The sequence below is a fragment of the Patiria miniata genome, unplaced genomic scaffold (genome assembly GCF_015706575.1).
Source record: "Patiria miniata isolate m_02_andy unplaced genomic scaffold, ASM1570657v1 HiC_scaffold_7, whole genome shotgun sequence".
NCBI classification, from domain to species: domain Eukaryota; kingdom Metazoa; phylum Echinodermata; class Asteroidea; order Valvatida; family Asterinidae; genus Patiria; species Patiria miniata.
Window position 1 is genome coordinate 16,182,738 of NW_024037074.1, and position 16,465 is coordinate 16,199,202.

A 16,465-nucleotide genomic window follows, 5' to 3' on the forward strand; every position below is an offset into this window, starting at 1 on the left:
GTGGCTTGAGATGGGACAACTTTGTAAATTTTAAAGTTAACTTTAAGATTGGTTTCGCTTTTTGTTTTGTTTGGCTGTAGAAATTGAAGATTTTGCCAACAAGCCCCCTGGGCCACATGCACAACTGCTCCTAGCTATGAACAGACAACACCAAGAACAGATGCAGCTTCAGCAACGGCAACAACAGCAGGCTCAGCAACAGGCTCAGCAACAGGCTCAGCAACAAGCTCAACAGCAGGCTCAACAGCAGGCTTTGGCAGAGGGGTCTACCCAACAGCAAGTGGCCATACGACCCCAAGAATTTGGCAACATGGACCCCTTCCGCAGCCCCATGCGTCGCTCCCTCAGTATGGGGGATGCCCAACGGCCAGCCACCAGCATGTCAGGAATACCACATATGGGTGATGGTTTTATTCCTCAGCCCCAAGGATTCGGAGGGGTTCCCCCACGCTACAGCAACATGCATTCAGCTCAGTCCCCCTCTCCAGGAGTGCAGAGTCCAGTTGGTATCAGACCACCTCTCATGAGCCCAGACATGGGTCCCATCCCTAGCACCCAGATGGGCAACTCTGGCAACCAGATGTTTGGCATGTCACCACGGGGGCACATCCCAAGTCCAGGTCCCACCCCCAACCTTGCAGGGCTTGGTCCTCGGGGAATGGCCCCCAGCCCAGGAGTCAGCATACCAATGCACATGACTAGCCCCAGTTCCCGGATGCCCTCCCCTCTAGCTAGCCCAGTGTCTCGTATGCCAGGCCCAGTGATGAGTCCTGGACCCAGGATGCCTGGACCAATCATGAGTCCTGGCAACAGGATGCAAGGCCAGATGCCTGGACCCGGTGGAATGAGAATGCCCGTTAGGATGCCAGGAATGCAAGCATCTGTGTTTGGAATGCCTGGGGTTCACGGTATGCAAATGCAGCAAGGTCATGAGCAACCAATGCCTGGATTCGATCCATGGGAGTATCATGAGGAAACACCACCAGACACGCACAACATCCCTGAATATGAAGAGTGGATGATGCGACGGGAACAGTACCTCCAGATTCGTCTCAAGTTCTTTGAAGCGGAGGTTAGTAAAGAACGCAAGAAGAAGAAGGCTCTCTCTGCGAGGCAGAGGTCCTGCAAAAAGAGCAATAAGATCTTTCCTGAGAATGACCAGAGGGACCTAGACAGTGTGATTCAACGCCACACCACTGTGCAGAAGAAGCTTGAATCCATCAGGAAACAGCACCGGCAACACTCAATCCTGATGCAGGAACACCACATGAAACAACAGCAGGAGCACATGTCTTCCTCTCAGCAGTCACCCATGGGGCGCCAAAACCCCATGATGCAAGGCGGGCGCCAGAACCCTATGATGGGTCCGGGTGGTCACATGATCCCAGGTCAAGGGGGTCCTATGATGAGCCCAGGTGGTCCTATGATGGGACCTGGTGGGCCCATGATGGGACCAGGAGGTCCAATGATGGGCCAGGGTCACGGTGGCCGACCTAACACACCAGTCGGTAGCCACCCTGTTCCCATGATGGGCCGGGTAGGTTCCCAGATGATCCAGGCAGGCTTACGTAGCCCCATGCCCCATGTGGGGCCAATGATGCCTGGAAACCAGCAGCCCATGATGGGTGACCCCTTCATGCAGGATGCAAGTGCTATGCAACAAGGAGGACCCCGGCCACCTGGTATGGATGGAGCACCTCAAGGGATGTTTGCAGGAAATGGGATGCAAGGTACTCAGGTCCCTGTAGCATCCCCCGGTCAGCCCACAGCTATGATGCCTGGTCAGCCATCACCAATGGGTATGAATCAAATGATGCCTATGATGCAGCCTCAGCAGACACCGATGATGCCTGGCCAGTCGTCTCCCATGGTGCGCAGTCAATCTTCTCCCATGGTTCCAGGTCAGTCATCACCCATGATACCTGGGCAGTCGTCCCCCATGCTACCCGGCCAGTCATCTCCTATGATACCCGGCCAGTCATCACCCATGCTGCAGAGTCAACCCTCAACCTTGACACCCAACCAAACAACTGGATTGATGCATGGCCAGCCCTCTCCAATTGTGACTAGCCAGTCGCCACCTGTGATAAGCTCTCAACCATCTCCCATGATCAGCAGCCAGCCGGGGACCTTGGTACCACCGGGAAGCCAGTCCAGCGCCCAATCTCCCATAGTGAAAGTCAACCAGTCAGCACCATTCCCAATACCGAACCAGGGTCCGAGCACGCCAAGTGGTCCCAAGTCGCCGATGTCGATGCCTCCACCTGCCAAGCTGCCCCCAGGCTCAGGCCTCCAAGGACTGGTGGAACAGAGCTCAATGTTGTCACCCTTGCAGATCAATCTGGGACAGGATAACAATCCCTTCAGCGATGGCTTCATACAGCGGGAAAGAATGGAGAGGATACGAGCAGAGCATGAGCGGCAGCACAAACAATTGGCACAGGAGGTGGAACAGGTTCGGGCCATGCAGCGCATGGAGCAGGAACGCATGGCTTTGGAGCAGCTACCATTCTTGAATCAGGAAGAGGGCGGACCATTCCATATGCACCAACAGGGACAGCCAGCTACTGTTGTGGTGCCAGGTCTGCAGGAACCCATTCCTTCACCAAGTGGGAACCAACCCTCGTTTCATCCTCAGCAGTCACCCATCATCCCTCCGTTTGGCCCTGATGGTGTGCAAGGGTCTATGTCCCAACAAATGCCTCCGCCGGATGCATTCCCAATGCCTCCCAGCTACCCCATGTCTCAGGATGGTAAGTCTGCTGACAAGCCAAAGCGCAAGCGGTCTCGTCGCAAGAAGACAGAAGAAATGATGCCACCAGCCCCTCCTATGCAAGTCCCAGGTGATCTTGAGCAGATGCAAAATAATATGTCTTCCATGCACCCTGGTATGGGACCTACCAATCAAATGAACAATGGTTCAGCTGCCGAGCAAATGCAAAAAGATGTTTTGCAGAAGCTACATGCAGAGTTGTTGCGACGTAGCTCACTGGAAGGAGGGAAGAAGTTTGCTGACCAAGACGACAAAAATAACAGTGATCAGACTGCTGAGATGCTGGCAGGCAAGATCAATCAAAACCTTCTGCTGAAGCAACTATTACAAGGACCATCAATTTGTAATATAGGCCCCAAAACGACAGCTAATACTCCCACAGAGGAAGGCCTGTCAGTCCCTGCTCAACTTGAGGGAGATCAAAATGCTACTCCAACACAGGCAAACAGTGTTCCTACCTTGGATGATGAAGACACAGTGATACCAGAGCTGACCCCGGAACAACAGAGGCAGCTGGAGATGGTAGAAAAGCTGCCCTATGTCAAGAAAGATGGCAAGCCAGCTGAGAACGACCATGAGATCCTCCTAAAGATGCACCGGCAGGCCACAGAGGAAAAGAAAAAGGACTTTGAGGAAAGCCAGAAGCAACGCCGGAAGGAGTTGTTACTGAAAAGACAGCAAAGAGCCCTGGAAAAGGCCCTGGAGAAGGCCAACGGAGGAGGGAAGCGGCGCCGAAAATCCAAGGATTCTGACACTGATATGTTTGCTAGCACGGAGGAGCTCTTGAACGCCATCAAACAGATGCCTATGCTGAACCTAATTGAGCCAGAGGTGAACATTAATTATGGACTTTGCCCGGTGTTTGGGAGTTCCCTCCCAAATGGAGCGAAGCCCCTGAAAGGCAGTTTTGGCCATGCTGTCATTGATGGTGTGGCTGACTTCTATGCCAATTTTCCGAATGGAGCCCTGGACATCAATCCTCCAACGCCTCCATCATCCCTGCCCCCATCACCACCCATCAAGATGCCTGGTGGACTGTTGAACGGACCCAGTCAATCTGCTGATGCTCGGAGAGGAGTACTGGAGCAGAAAAGACAAGGTAATAACGGTCAAATTTTCCCATCAATACAATGCATAGCATCAATGCCACAGGCATCATTTCTGGGTCAACAGTGTAATTTGATTTAAGGTCCAGAATTATTCATAACTTCATTCCAAAGAGGGAAAGTGGCATGAAGAGCAAAAGCTAATTAAGCATTTAAGAAAGTGATTAGCGAGAGATAGTTATGGGCAATTCCATGAGAATATGGCGTTACCAATAAAAACTTATTGCCAAACCAACAGAACTTTGTTTTTGTTGGCGTTAGTGTTATTAATTAATTTCAAGAGATCTTCTGTGAGAAAAATCCACCCTAAATGCTTTGACTTTATTGAGTAACAGCACAGAGTTGACAGAAAACCCCCTCCAAATGTAAAGTGAGTGACCGTGGAATTTCCCTCATGTTCAATCATTTTAATTTATTTTGTGTGTTTTTGTATTTTTTTTTTCAGGCATCAGAGTCATGACTGGGGACGACATCATGCATGAAATCCACTCCCACCAGCGGACCATCACTCGCACCATGAACCACGCCTACCCCTTGGACCTTCCCCCCTCGCTACCCACACCACCCCCCTCTGGTGTCGCCGGACGGGATCAGCATGATGGCATTGTGCCGTCCTCCTCACCGGAGTGTGATGAAGAGAGTGGGTCCTACCGGCTGCGAGGACTGAAGCTCATCACCGAGTCTGCCATCGCCATGTGTATGGAGAGGTCTTCGTCACCGACGTTCCCCATCATCAGGCCTATGCCAAGAAAAGGTACGAACATGTCACTTCAAAAAGTTCATTGTCGACTCAGTTGACCCGACACACCCTTCCAGCGGTTAATGAGAACAATTATCTGGGACTTTCAATGAGCACATTCTTATCTGAGAATGTACAAGAAATAATCTGTTGTGTCCACGGATCACAAAAAGGTAAGTGATCTTTCAGAAAAACTAAAACAAATCACATAGGGATGTGTGTGAATTGTTTTCGTTTTGCTGAAAGAACGTACACCTTTTTTGTGATCTGTGGACAGAACTTTAAAACGGTGGTTTGTTTAAAATTCTGTTACTTGAAAAGTACATGAGTGATTTGAATGATTCTTGTACTAAAAAAAAAGTTTATGAATTGGGCTTTCATATGCTAGATTTTGAAAGTGCTACATGCAGAACTTCACTAAAACAATAGTCCCGATAGTTGGGTTTCTTCTTTTTTTACTCACCCTGTACTGGCAAATTTATTTTGAAGTTTCATCTACTGGGGTAAAAGTCATGGGGTAATCCATTACCAGCATTTTTTTTGGTGTGTTTTTGTCAACCCACGTTAGTCTAATGATGGTACTGGATGGAACTAATTTAACCCAAACTCCCTCAATATTTTTGCATTATTGAGAGAAAGACTCAGTGAGGGTCAGCATCATCATATCAAAACTCATTTTTCCCACCGCTCTCCAACAGCAAAAGCGATGCTCAGCGCAGACAGCGGCCGAAGTCTCCTGTCCCCGATGGCCGGCACGGTGGCCGTGACGCTGACCATGTCAGACTCGGCCTCTGAGAACATGAAGGGGGTGGTCAAGTCACTGTGTGGGCTGTTGTGTGTGTCGGAACCCATGTCATACCACGTTGGTGGGGAGTTGAGGAAGGAAGTGGCTGCGACAGACAGAAAGAGGGAGGCTAGACCCTCAACAGGTGAGAAATCTGGCAAGGTTAAACTTCTCAGTAGCATCAATTATTTTTCAGTTGGTTTTTAGAAATTTTTATTGATTTTACCTTAAGGCATGGACAAATTTGTGTTGAAACTAATGAGAATTTATTGAAATGATTTTGGTGTTTGCGTTTTGCAGACTCGAGTGTTTCAGATCGTCCACAGAGCACAGCGAGCAGCACCATGGACAGCCAGCAGCAGCAGTTGCAGGCCAGCAGCAAGCAGCGGTTCTGCAAACACTGCGATGTGGTCATCCTAGGCGAGGGTGTGCTCAAGTACACGGGCAACCCGGCCGAGCCCAAGGTCACCTTCTGCAGCAGCGCCTGCTACATGCAGTTCAGCATCTCCCAGAGATCTCAGCTGCCGTCGTTGACCAATCAAGAGACGGCTGCGGGAGCTGTGGTCAATCACCTCAGCTCGGAGCCGCCCAGCCCGAGCCCAGTCCCCAAGACTTCTTCCACTGCCACCTCAACCATCAACATCTCCTTACCGGCCATGCCCACTGCATCTACCTCAGCCACTGGCGATTTGGGCACCAGGTTGACCTCTATCACCTCCGTGACCTCGGCCAGCCAGCAAGTACCGGCACAGCCTCCTGCAGGGGTCAGTGCCAGGGTTGAGGTCAAGGGTGACGCGGAGGTCAGCAGTGGCAAGCCAAGCAAGTTGGTGATACGACGGAAGGCGAGTTCCTTTGATGATGGAGTAAGTCAACAACTAATTCTTAAACCTTTAATTCTTCAGGTTAAAATACATTCTTTAATACCACAATAAGCCACAGATAAATATAAAATTGTGAATTTAAAAATGTACCATCTAGTTTTGTGTATATTATTTAAGTCTAATGTCAAAGGGTATGTGGTATGCATATGCCTAAAGTATCACGATCAGCCAAATTAAGTGGTGTGTTTTTGTCATATCAGGATAAGGGATAATTTACTCCTTCCCAATTAAAAAAAACATGCAAAAGTTCCCCTCAAATAATTTCACTTGTCACTTCCTTTTTTTCCCACCAGCCACCAGCTCCTAAAAAATGGAGGAACCTTCGATGGAAGAAGTGGACAGTTTCCATAGTAACGCACAAGAAATACAAGCCTCCCAGTGATCTGGACATAGATGAGGTAACTCAGTACTAGTCTAAGGTCCACAAATGTAGGACAAACTTCATGAAAAAAAGCACACATTCCCTGCATGTTCGTAACCAGATGTAATTGAAAAGTTACTGTCTCAAACCTCAGACATTTGCTGCACTTGAAGGACTTCACAAATTCTAACAGCTAATTCGGTTTTACATCAAGCTTGGTCTTGGTGTATTCTAGATTGAATGGGGCATTCCTTAGTTTGCATCTAAAGTAAGTTTCTCCAGGATTATCCATATGGAAACACTTCAAACCTTGGCACAGACGCAGTAAGATGTTTGCATGTGATGTCAACATGCAAAGTACTTGTGCACATATAGAATTATTTATTATGTTCCTGCCGCTATCTCAAGCAAGTTGCGCCAGCCACAAGGCTCTGTGAAGAGGACAAAGGCCCAATCTGCAGAAAATCGTCAGGAAAATGAACCCTGCTGATCAGATGTTTCCTTTGTTTTTTGACAGCTGATGAAGAAACTGGGCACGTCCCTTCGACCAGACAGTCAGTACAGAGACAGCCGATCCTGCCTGCTGTGTGGGGTCCAGGGGGACGGGGAGACCGACGGGCCTGCCAGGTAAACCCTAGATTCTTCCAATTTGTCAAACTCTACCCCCTAGCTATTTCAGCTTGGATGCTTCCTGGAAACACTGCAACTGTGTGTCCACGGGATGGAACATTTTCAAGAGACATCAAACACTATGTTCAGTATTAATGGCCGGTCTCTCCTTAAATCGTGGAAAATCCTCCCATACGTCCTATTCGATTTTTTGAAGATATTGGAAAGTTAGGGTTGATTGTTCCCCATGCAGTGATCAAAATGTTCAACTCGATAAGAACAAAAACTAGTATTTTCCATGAGTGGAGAGTACGCAGGTGTGGATGCAAATCTTCAATATCACCGGGATGTAAGTTTCAAATCCTCTTGGAGGTGTCGTCAGGTATAAACCTCATAGACTGTGGACTTAACCTCGTTATATGACAGCAGAAAATCCCCTTAATTGTATGTAGTTTCACCCTTTGGTGTTGAGAGTTCATAACCAAAAGCTCAGTGTAAAGCAACAGATACTACTTTCCGACTTCATCAAAGCAAAATCTTGACCACGGTTTCCGATTTCTTTCAATTCGAAGGTTGCTGAACGTAGACGTGGACACCTGGGTACATCTAAACTGCGCCCTGTGGTCCTCGGAGGTCTACGAGACCGTAAACGGCGCCCTCATCAACGTAGACATTGCCATTCGGCGGGCCAAGAGCGTCAGCTGCTGCTACTGCAGCAAGTTTGGCGCCACCGTCTGTTGCCATAAGTTCCGCTGTGCCAATGTCTACCACTTTGGCTGTGCCATCCACGACCACTGCATGTTCTTCAAGGACAAGGTAATTTGTTCTTTGGGAAAAGGGAATTTTGTTATCGATCTGATTAAGAAATAATGTGATAGTACAACCTGTTGAGAAGAGATTTTTAAACATGCGTGATAGTTTTCCTATTTTAATAGGATTTCCTATTTTTTTTGCTGTAGACGATGCTGTGTCCCCTTCATGCCCCATCCAAGGCGGCCGACAATGCCCTCCAACGCTCCCACATTGTGTTCAGGAGAGTCTATGTCAGTAGGGATGAGAACAAGCAAGTAGCTAGGTAAGCAAGTCACCTAAAAATGATCGTAAACAAATCCATTCTGCAAGGACTTTCGATCGAGACATCCAGCCCAGTGTTGCCAGTCTCTGGATATTTCGTTAGTCATCTAGAGTCTACTCTTGGTCTAGATTCTGCTGCGTAAATTTGGATTGAATATTTGGTGTATGTTGTTCTCTCTTGACAGTATTATGCAGCAGTTGGATCGTAAGCACACTCTCCGCGTTGGCAGTCTAGTCTTCCATACCCTTGGCCAGCTGCTGCCCCATCAGATGCAGGCCTTCCACTCGGAGAACGCCATCCATCCTGTAAGTGTGTCTCTGTAGAATTGATGCTTAGCAGAAATAATCATGAGCAAATATTGCTTAGCAAGTTAGTCTTTTAAGCAGAATATAGCATGCCAGGCAGGAGATCCATAATTTGGATTGTTTTTTTTTTATGTAGCAGAGATTGTCAGTACAGTAGCGATAATGGCCAATGATTGTCCATCTCTTTCGCAGGTCGGCTTTGAGACAACAAGGCTTTACTGGAGCATGCGATTCACCAACAAACGCTGCAGCTACACCTGCAGTATCCACGACAACGGAGGCAAGCCGCTCTTCTCCATCCGGGTTGTGGAGCAAGGGCACGAGGACATCGTTCTCCACGATTCATCGCCCAAAGGTTAGAGAATCTTTAACCTCAATTAATTTTTTCTATTTTATCTATCGGAACTCTATATTTTGCTCATAAAACCATCACAAGTCCTCCAGTCCCAATTCAACTCTCAAGCTTTTCAAATGAACCTTTACAAAGCATTCCTTTGTTGATGTTCAACCCTAGTAAAACTTTGACCCCTGGTAATACTGAACGGACTGATAACATGTAATCAGGCTTGTGATGTACACAACAGCAACACCTTAGAGCAAGTGAACATTGTCCGAAATCACAATAACTATGTTCAATGCGTAAATGTATGTAAGACATGCTTTTCAAATTTCAAACTAGCTTTTATGTCCTTTACTCTTTCCGTGTCTGTAATCAATTATACGTTTGTCTGAACAGCTGTGTGGAGCAAAGTCTTGGAGCCCATCGCCAAGCTGCGTCGGGACGCTGACATGCTGAAACTCTTCCCCATGTTCCTGACAGGAGAGGAGCTGTACGGCCTGACTGAGCCTGCCATCCAACGAGTCATTGAATCGGTGAGCGTTGCCCAGCAAGTCTGAATTGGGGGAAACACGATTACAAGAAAAACAAACAAAACAAAGGAACGAAGAATGTGAATCATGGCTTCATGCAAAATAATTTAATGTTATTGGTACTTATTTAATAACTTGGACTGGATCAATAAAATGTGAAAATTTTTGTTTTGGCCCTCGATTGCAGCTGCCTGGCGTTGAGCTGATACAGAGCTACAGCTTCAGGTTTGGCAGGTCACCCTACATTGACCTCCCCTTAGCCATCAACCCCACGGGATGCGCCAGGACCGAGCCCAAGATGAGAACTCGACTCAAGAGGTAAAACAAGAAACACTCGTACTCAAAAGTGGTGTCGGGGTTAGAGATAAAACCAACACTGGAAGATTAAGCCTAGATTGAAGAAAATTGTAAAGGAATAATCAAATTGGATTTACCCAAACTCTTCAGGAAAATTTGGTAGCATCTTTCTAAATCCGCCATTGTGTACTAAATTGATGACACATTCATTGTACTCAAGTCTAAACTAACCAGGGGTTGGCTCTGCTTTCCTCTTTCCTACAGAATCCTCCAAAACCTTAGTAGGATCCGGTAAGGTAACAACTAAAGCAGGATTTAAACCCCAACTTAAGAACTTTTCCTCTTGTCACTCTTTCTTCGATACAGACCCCACACCCTGACCAGTAACACCACCTCCAGGGCCTTCCAGACCACCCTGAGCGGGGAGTTTGTCTCACCGTACAACAAGCAATTCTTCCATTCCAAGTCGTCTCAGTACCGACGTCTCAAGACGGAATGGAAGACCAACGTCTACCTGGCGCGCTCTGGCATCCAGGTGAGCCTTGGCCATCTGGCTCCTCTTTTACCTCATAATCTTCCATTCCTAGATTTCACTACTTGTTGGAGGACTATTGGTGTTAGTCAGAGATGCCACTTTTCCGGTTTTAACCGGAATTCCGGTTTTTAAAAAAAATCTCACAAAATTCCGGTTTTTCCGGCCGTCAAATTAACCAGAAAAAGAGAAGAAAAACTGTGGAAATGCGTTGATTTTTACCTCGATTTAGTACATTTAGGCGCACGCATGGCACAACGTTGTTCGTTGAAGTAGTCTTAAAAACAGTCTTTGTGTATGTTGTTGCCGAGCCTGCATGCGATACAAACGGCCAACGTACTTAATTGCACGCAGTATACAACGGCGCCTCACGCGTGCTTCACCGCGTGCGGGCGTGTTGTGTGCTAAGCACACGTAGCATTCAGCCTGGAAATCAAGTCTATCATTTCAGCTATCGGTGGTTTCCGATCGCAGTGATATATGTGAATACAAAAAATGCGGGTACCAACCATGTTTTCGTTGAGCGCATCGCGTAGTGCAAGGATCATGTACACCGACAGCAGTGTTGTGGAATCATGCATGTTTCGTGTCGAATATTACGTTGGAAATTCGGGTAGGCAGAATAAATATTAGGATGGAAAAAGTCAAAGTGATTGAACGAACCGACAGCTTTCAAGGCCATAGAAGCAAAATTAAAAAATAAACAGAACTTGGCTTGGCTACAAGATAAAGATGACAGCGGGGACTTTGTGTCGGACACGGAGTGGCTTTTTCACACACACAAAAGTCCGGTTTTTTCAAGCAGCCGTTCCGGTTTTTTTCAAGCAGACCCAGTTCCGTTTTTTTCAAGCCAACCTTGTGGCATCTCTGTGTTAGTACAAGCGGTACCTGTGTAACACATGGGCAATAAGGTCAATATCGATTTCAAACTTGCAGGAATAAACAACCAATATTTTAATGCTTGTAGAAATTGAGAAGTTAAATTAGCTCCATAGGTACATTTGACCCACATTTTCTACAGTCTTTACAGGACACACCTAAACCTCCCAAAATATCAGTGTTGGATCTGAAGATCCGAAGATTTGTGATGTAACCTGGTATATCCTGGGCCCAATGTCATGGCACTGCTAAGCACACGATTTTCTGATAACAGTGCCTCCGTCTGTTTCACAGAGACCGTAAGCAGTAAGCACATGCTTAACCCCAGAGGAAACAGTTGCTTAAATCAGTGATGTAACAACAGAAATCTTCACGTGCACAATTAGCACATCCACGACATGAAATAGTGCTGCATGAAACTGAGCCTTGTTTGTCGAAGACCAAGGAACCAATGTTGTTTTCTGTTTAATACTCACAGGGCCTGGGCCTGTTTGCGACCCGTGACATGGAGAAGCACACGATGGTCATCGAGTACATCGGCAAGCTGATCCGCAACGAGGTAGCCAACCGTCTGGAACGCGTCTACCAGAATGGAAACCATGGCATCTACATGTTCCGCATCGACAACGACACGGTGGTGGATGCCACCATGAGCGGCAATCCGGCCCGTTACATCAACCACTCCTGCAATCCCAACTGCGTAGCCGAGGTGGTCAACTTCGACAAGGAGCTGAAGATTATCATCATCTCCAACCGCCGGCTCAGCAAAGGGGAGGAGGTAAGGCTCAGAAACACTCAGCAATACATAGTTACCCTGGGCCTAAATCTCACAGCGCTGCTAAGTACATGATTTCTGCTTACAGAGCCTTTGTATATTTCACAGAGACCATAAAGCGGTTAGCACAACAAAAGGCAAGCTTACCTCAGAGGAAGAAGTTGCTTAAATCAGTGACATAAGAGTAGAAATGTCCATAGGCGCGCAAACATTAGTACATCCATGCCATGAAATAAAGCTTACGGTTAGGCCAAAAAAAATAATAAGTCGGTCTCTGGTCAGCGCGCGCGTCGATTTTAAGCATGCGCGTCGATCTTTTTTTTTTCCAAAATGTTCCGCGGTAGCTCCAACAGCGCCCTCCATCTCCGCACCTCCTCAATTTTTTTTACCAAAGAGCACCAAGGAATGGGAAATTGCACCAAGGCAAATGATCGAAAGCACCAAGGCAAATTATGGAGGACACCAATGTACATGAGGACACCAAAAAAGCAAAATAGTACCCACCTTGTCTGTACAATCCAAGCTTGAAGAAGAAAAAAAAAAGCAAAAAAAAAAAAAAAAAGCTGCGTGGCCGCGTCAATTCCGGAACTTTGGTCTGACCAGAGACCGAATATTTGGTTTTTTTTGGCCTTAGCTCAATTTTCTGTCATAGTTAACACACTGTTTCTGCAGCACAATTGAACTTGTGAAAGCAGCGCAACTAGCTTGGTCTCCAATCCTCCTATATCATTCATAAATCACAAAAATTCAAGGATTTTTGTTGTAGGATTGAGGAAGGATCACTATTTGTACATGTGCATTTGGATTTTTTCCCTTCAAATTTTAGGATACAATTGAAGATGCACGTACGCTATCCACCGTTTGCTGCCACACTTTATATGCTTCCTTGGAAGTCCTAAATCCTCGCCCGCCCCCCTTCAGTCTTTTGGATTGCTTCAAGCATTAAATGCTCCTTCTCAAATCAAGAATGAGGTTTGGAGGCGATACCGTTGGAATATTCATCTCTTCTGTGATGAAATGTTCGCTCTGAAAAAAACTTGTTTTGATGATTGTTTTTCGTTTGCGCTGCCATAAACGGACTTCTCTATCCATCCTCATAGAACGCTCACCAATTCTTACGAAATCGACATTTCTTGGAAGGGATGAACATTGCCCGTGCTCATGCTTGTATCAGTTCCACTACGGAAAGCTTCATTCATATTTTTCTTGTTCTAATAATTACTAATGGGAATCAAGTCTGTACGTCCTTTGTTATTTTCTTTAACCGCAGCTGACGTACGACTACAAGTTTGACATTGAAGACGAGAACAGAATCCCCTGTCTGTGTCAGGCCCCAAACTGCAAGAAATGGATGAACTGAGCCAAGTTGAAAAGTGGACAAAATATTGAAGAAGACGAAACACAACTCATGGACAGAAGTAAAGGTACTTGTGTGCAAATCTGTATTAAAAGAATTTGTAGAAAGTAATAAATTCCTTCAAAATGTTTATGGAATGACAAAGTGTCGGTGAGGGGTTTTTCATCCTGAATTTAGCTTGCCAAATAATACTTAATGCTAAGATCATGAAAATCAAGTACTCATTCAAGTTTCATTCATTCAAAATATGAAGAACAAAAATCTATCGTCAGTCCTGCTTAAAATATGTACGTAAAAAAGTAAATAGTCAGGTCACCTTGGTCTTGCCTCATAGAAAAATTAATATGGGGGTCAGGGAACTAGATTAGTTACCAATTAATGTAAAACCTAGTTGGAAGAAAACCTACTTCATTGATTCTGATATTGATGTTTCCAGTTTTAAGAAGTTCTAAATTTCCTCCTGAATCGGTGTTCGACGTTAGAAAATGGGGAGCTTCTAAAATACTGGCATAATTTGAATGAAAAAATGAAACGTGAAGCAAGGATGCTGGTATGCAGATTAAAAAAAAAATATTCAGCATGCAATATTCTCAGTTTGGAGAATTTTTGTTAGGTGAAATACAATCGTCTCTGTTCTATGACCATTCCCCAGTTCTTTTTTTAGTGTAAATACTATATTTTTAGCTAAAAAAGAGAAAAACTTAAAAGAAAAAATGAATGAAAATAGTTAATTTTTTGATGATTACCGCAGCTCCACCCTCTTGAACGGGGAGCGTATTTTTGTTATATTAGTGATAATCTCAGACATCTTTTGTGACGTTTGTTACTACAAAAGCTGCCAATTTTTTCAGAGAGGGAAAAAATAATAACCTGTTTTGGTCTTTGACTGGTTTTTAACCTGTATAGCCTAACACTCCTGTGAATTACTTTTGTCTGGGATTTCTACACGTAGCATCATGTGCTGTGGTTTCTCCTGTAGTATTGTATCATAATTTTAAGAAAGAAAATTAAAACCAGCGAATTGTTGACGTCGTAAAAATAGGGGGCAAAAGAGTAGCCTACAGAAATATTAAAGGTATGTTTATAATGCTAAAACTCGATGTGAAACGTGTACAAATAGAGGAATGAAATCGCAGATCCTGCTACGGATAGGCGAAAATTTGTTAAAATTCTCTCCGTTTTTGTGGAATGAAATTCAGCTATTTTGAATTATAGTAATGCATTTGCTTTTGGGGGCTGTACTGTAGTCGCATTTTTGCCACTTGTAGTAATATTTTTGGGAATGTGGGGAGAGAAGAGTGTACAGCGTGCAAAAAGAAAACCTTTTGGGGTTTGAGTTCATTTTGTAAATACCGAGTCAACAGAGTAAGATGTAATAAGTCTTTGGCAGTGTGTCATTTAAATTTCTCTACCTCCTTCTGGGTAGATTGTACCGAAAACATTTATTGCCAATTCCTACGGTGCTTTAATTGTAGTACATTTTTGAGCACCGATCCCTGTGAGAACCTAGTGTATATAAATTCACAACTAAAGTCTCCACGTAGTGAAAATGCCCCTCTGTGACGAGATGTACAATTCTAATAGCGGTATTTTTTCCAATGTTTTGTTTTTTGAAGTATTTATTGCAGCATAGTGGAGTAATTAGAATCATGAGCGAGTCTGAAGACAATATTAAAAAGAATCAAGCAGATTTTGTTGAATTAACTGTTGTAAAAAATTGCAGCCCTGAGAATAAAGAAATCAATTCACAAATGATTTCAGGGCGGTGGAAGACCTAGTCACTTGTTGCGGTTTGCTCTCCAGAAGGGTTAATTTTAATTTTAGCGTAGAAAAACATTATTTCTGCTTCTTAAAATGAGCTCCCAAAACTGAAATTAGAAGCAAAAGCAAACGGACAGTCAGCCCAGACTGGATAAGCTTTGCAATTTGAAAACTGCATGGATTTTAGTTCCTTAATTAAGTAGGAAAAAAAGAGCGAGCAAGGAATCTATTAATGACAATCGTAATAAAACAAAACCTTGTTATTTTTCTCGAGTAACAGGTAGCCTAACTGCAACTTTAATATGTAAGAATAAAGACTTAAAAATGTTACAAAAAACAAAACAAAAACAAATTATATATTTTACTGTTATATTAATATAAATGAAGTATGTGGCAGTTCTTGTATAAAATACTTTGATGTGATTTTGAGAAGTTTAATTTTAGAGTTGGATATCTTTAGTTTTCTGTGTTGTTGCTTTTATTTGGAGCCCCTACAATTACTTTTTGTATAATTATCTTGTACATAAGCCACGTGTTGGGATAACTAATTAATGACTCACCTAATAATACTAGTTTTTGTTTTGTTTCTTTCTTTTTTGTTCTTGACCTTATAAAGATTGTGTAGTTTATATCTTCTAGCTTGTGTGGTTTTTCCTATTTTATACATAGTGTACAAAGTAATGGCCCCTGTATGAACTGGGGTTGACGAAGTATTGTACTGGTTGTTTTTTACCCCTTCTCCCATTGTTTTCTTTTAGGTTTGTGTACGTGTGTGCGTGTTCATAAGTGGGTGTAGTGTGTTCCTATATTATGTCTGTCATTTTCCCCCTCAGCTGAATGTGGAATGCCAATAAAAATTCATTAACAGACACCACAGTATACCACTTTGTTGTTAGTCCATTTTTTTTATTTCATTGTGGAGATTGAAATGTATTGGAGTTGGTTTAAAATTTTGTTTAAATGGTTACACCTCTATGTTCCGACACCCCTATGTTCCGACTGCACATATTCCTATTCCTAACCCTAACCCTAACCGGGAGTAACACAATCTAGGTTGTCGGAACATAGGGGTGTCGGAACATAGAGCAGTCACCGTTTTAATAGGGTTTGGGAGACTTCGGATAAGATCACAGTAATTGATAAAATATAAAATTACTAGTAGCAAAAGTTACTTGGAAAATGTTGCAACCTGATGCTACTTTTGTTCTTCATATATCTCAATAAACCTGTCACTGCAAAAATGTTAAAAATACATGAATCTGAGACAGAAACATTTCCAATTTTGTCAGGAAATATGCTGGACAGATGTGCTATTAAAGGGGAAATTCCGTCGAAAAATTAAGGTAAAATCGCTCAAAAAA

At 44.4% G+C, this 16,465-nt stretch overlaps 1 protein-coding gene across 6 annotated transcripts in view; it reads left to right on the forward strand.

Moving 5' to 3' along the window:
• Positions 1–15,988, forward strand: part of LOC119744802 (histone-lysine N-methyltransferase 2C-like) — a 48,453-nt gene extending 32,465 nt beyond the window's left edge. For all 6 annotated transcript variants that reach the window (XM_038220940.1, XM_038220942.1, XM_038220945.1 and 3 more), the window contains 15 exons: positions 81–3,872; positions 4,325–4,633; positions 5,317–5,547; positions 5,703–6,265; positions 6,577–6,681; positions 7,162–7,271; positions 7,826–8,069; positions 8,213–8,328; positions 8,513–8,633; positions 8,826–8,988; positions 9,370–9,506; positions 9,691–9,821; positions 10,167–10,335; positions 11,690–11,989; positions 13,257–15,988. In XM_038220940.1, coding sequence (XP_038076868.1) covers positions 81–3,872; positions 4,325–4,633; positions 5,317–5,547; positions 5,703–6,265; positions 6,577–6,681; positions 7,162–7,271; positions 7,826–8,069; positions 8,213–8,328; positions 8,513–8,633; positions 8,826–8,988; positions 9,370–9,506; positions 9,691–9,821; positions 10,167–10,335; positions 11,690–11,989; positions 13,257–13,346 — 6,581 coding nt within the window. In that variant the 3' untranslated portion in view covers positions 13,347–15,988. The remainder of the gene's footprint in view (positions 1–80; positions 3,873–4,324; positions 4,634–5,316; positions 5,548–5,702; positions 6,266–6,576; positions 6,682–7,161; positions 7,272–7,825; positions 8,070–8,212; positions 8,329–8,512; positions 8,634–8,825; positions 8,989–9,369; positions 9,507–9,690; positions 9,822–10,166; positions 10,336–11,689; positions 11,990–13,256) is intronic.
• Positions 15,989–16,465: the final 477 nt, after the last annotated feature.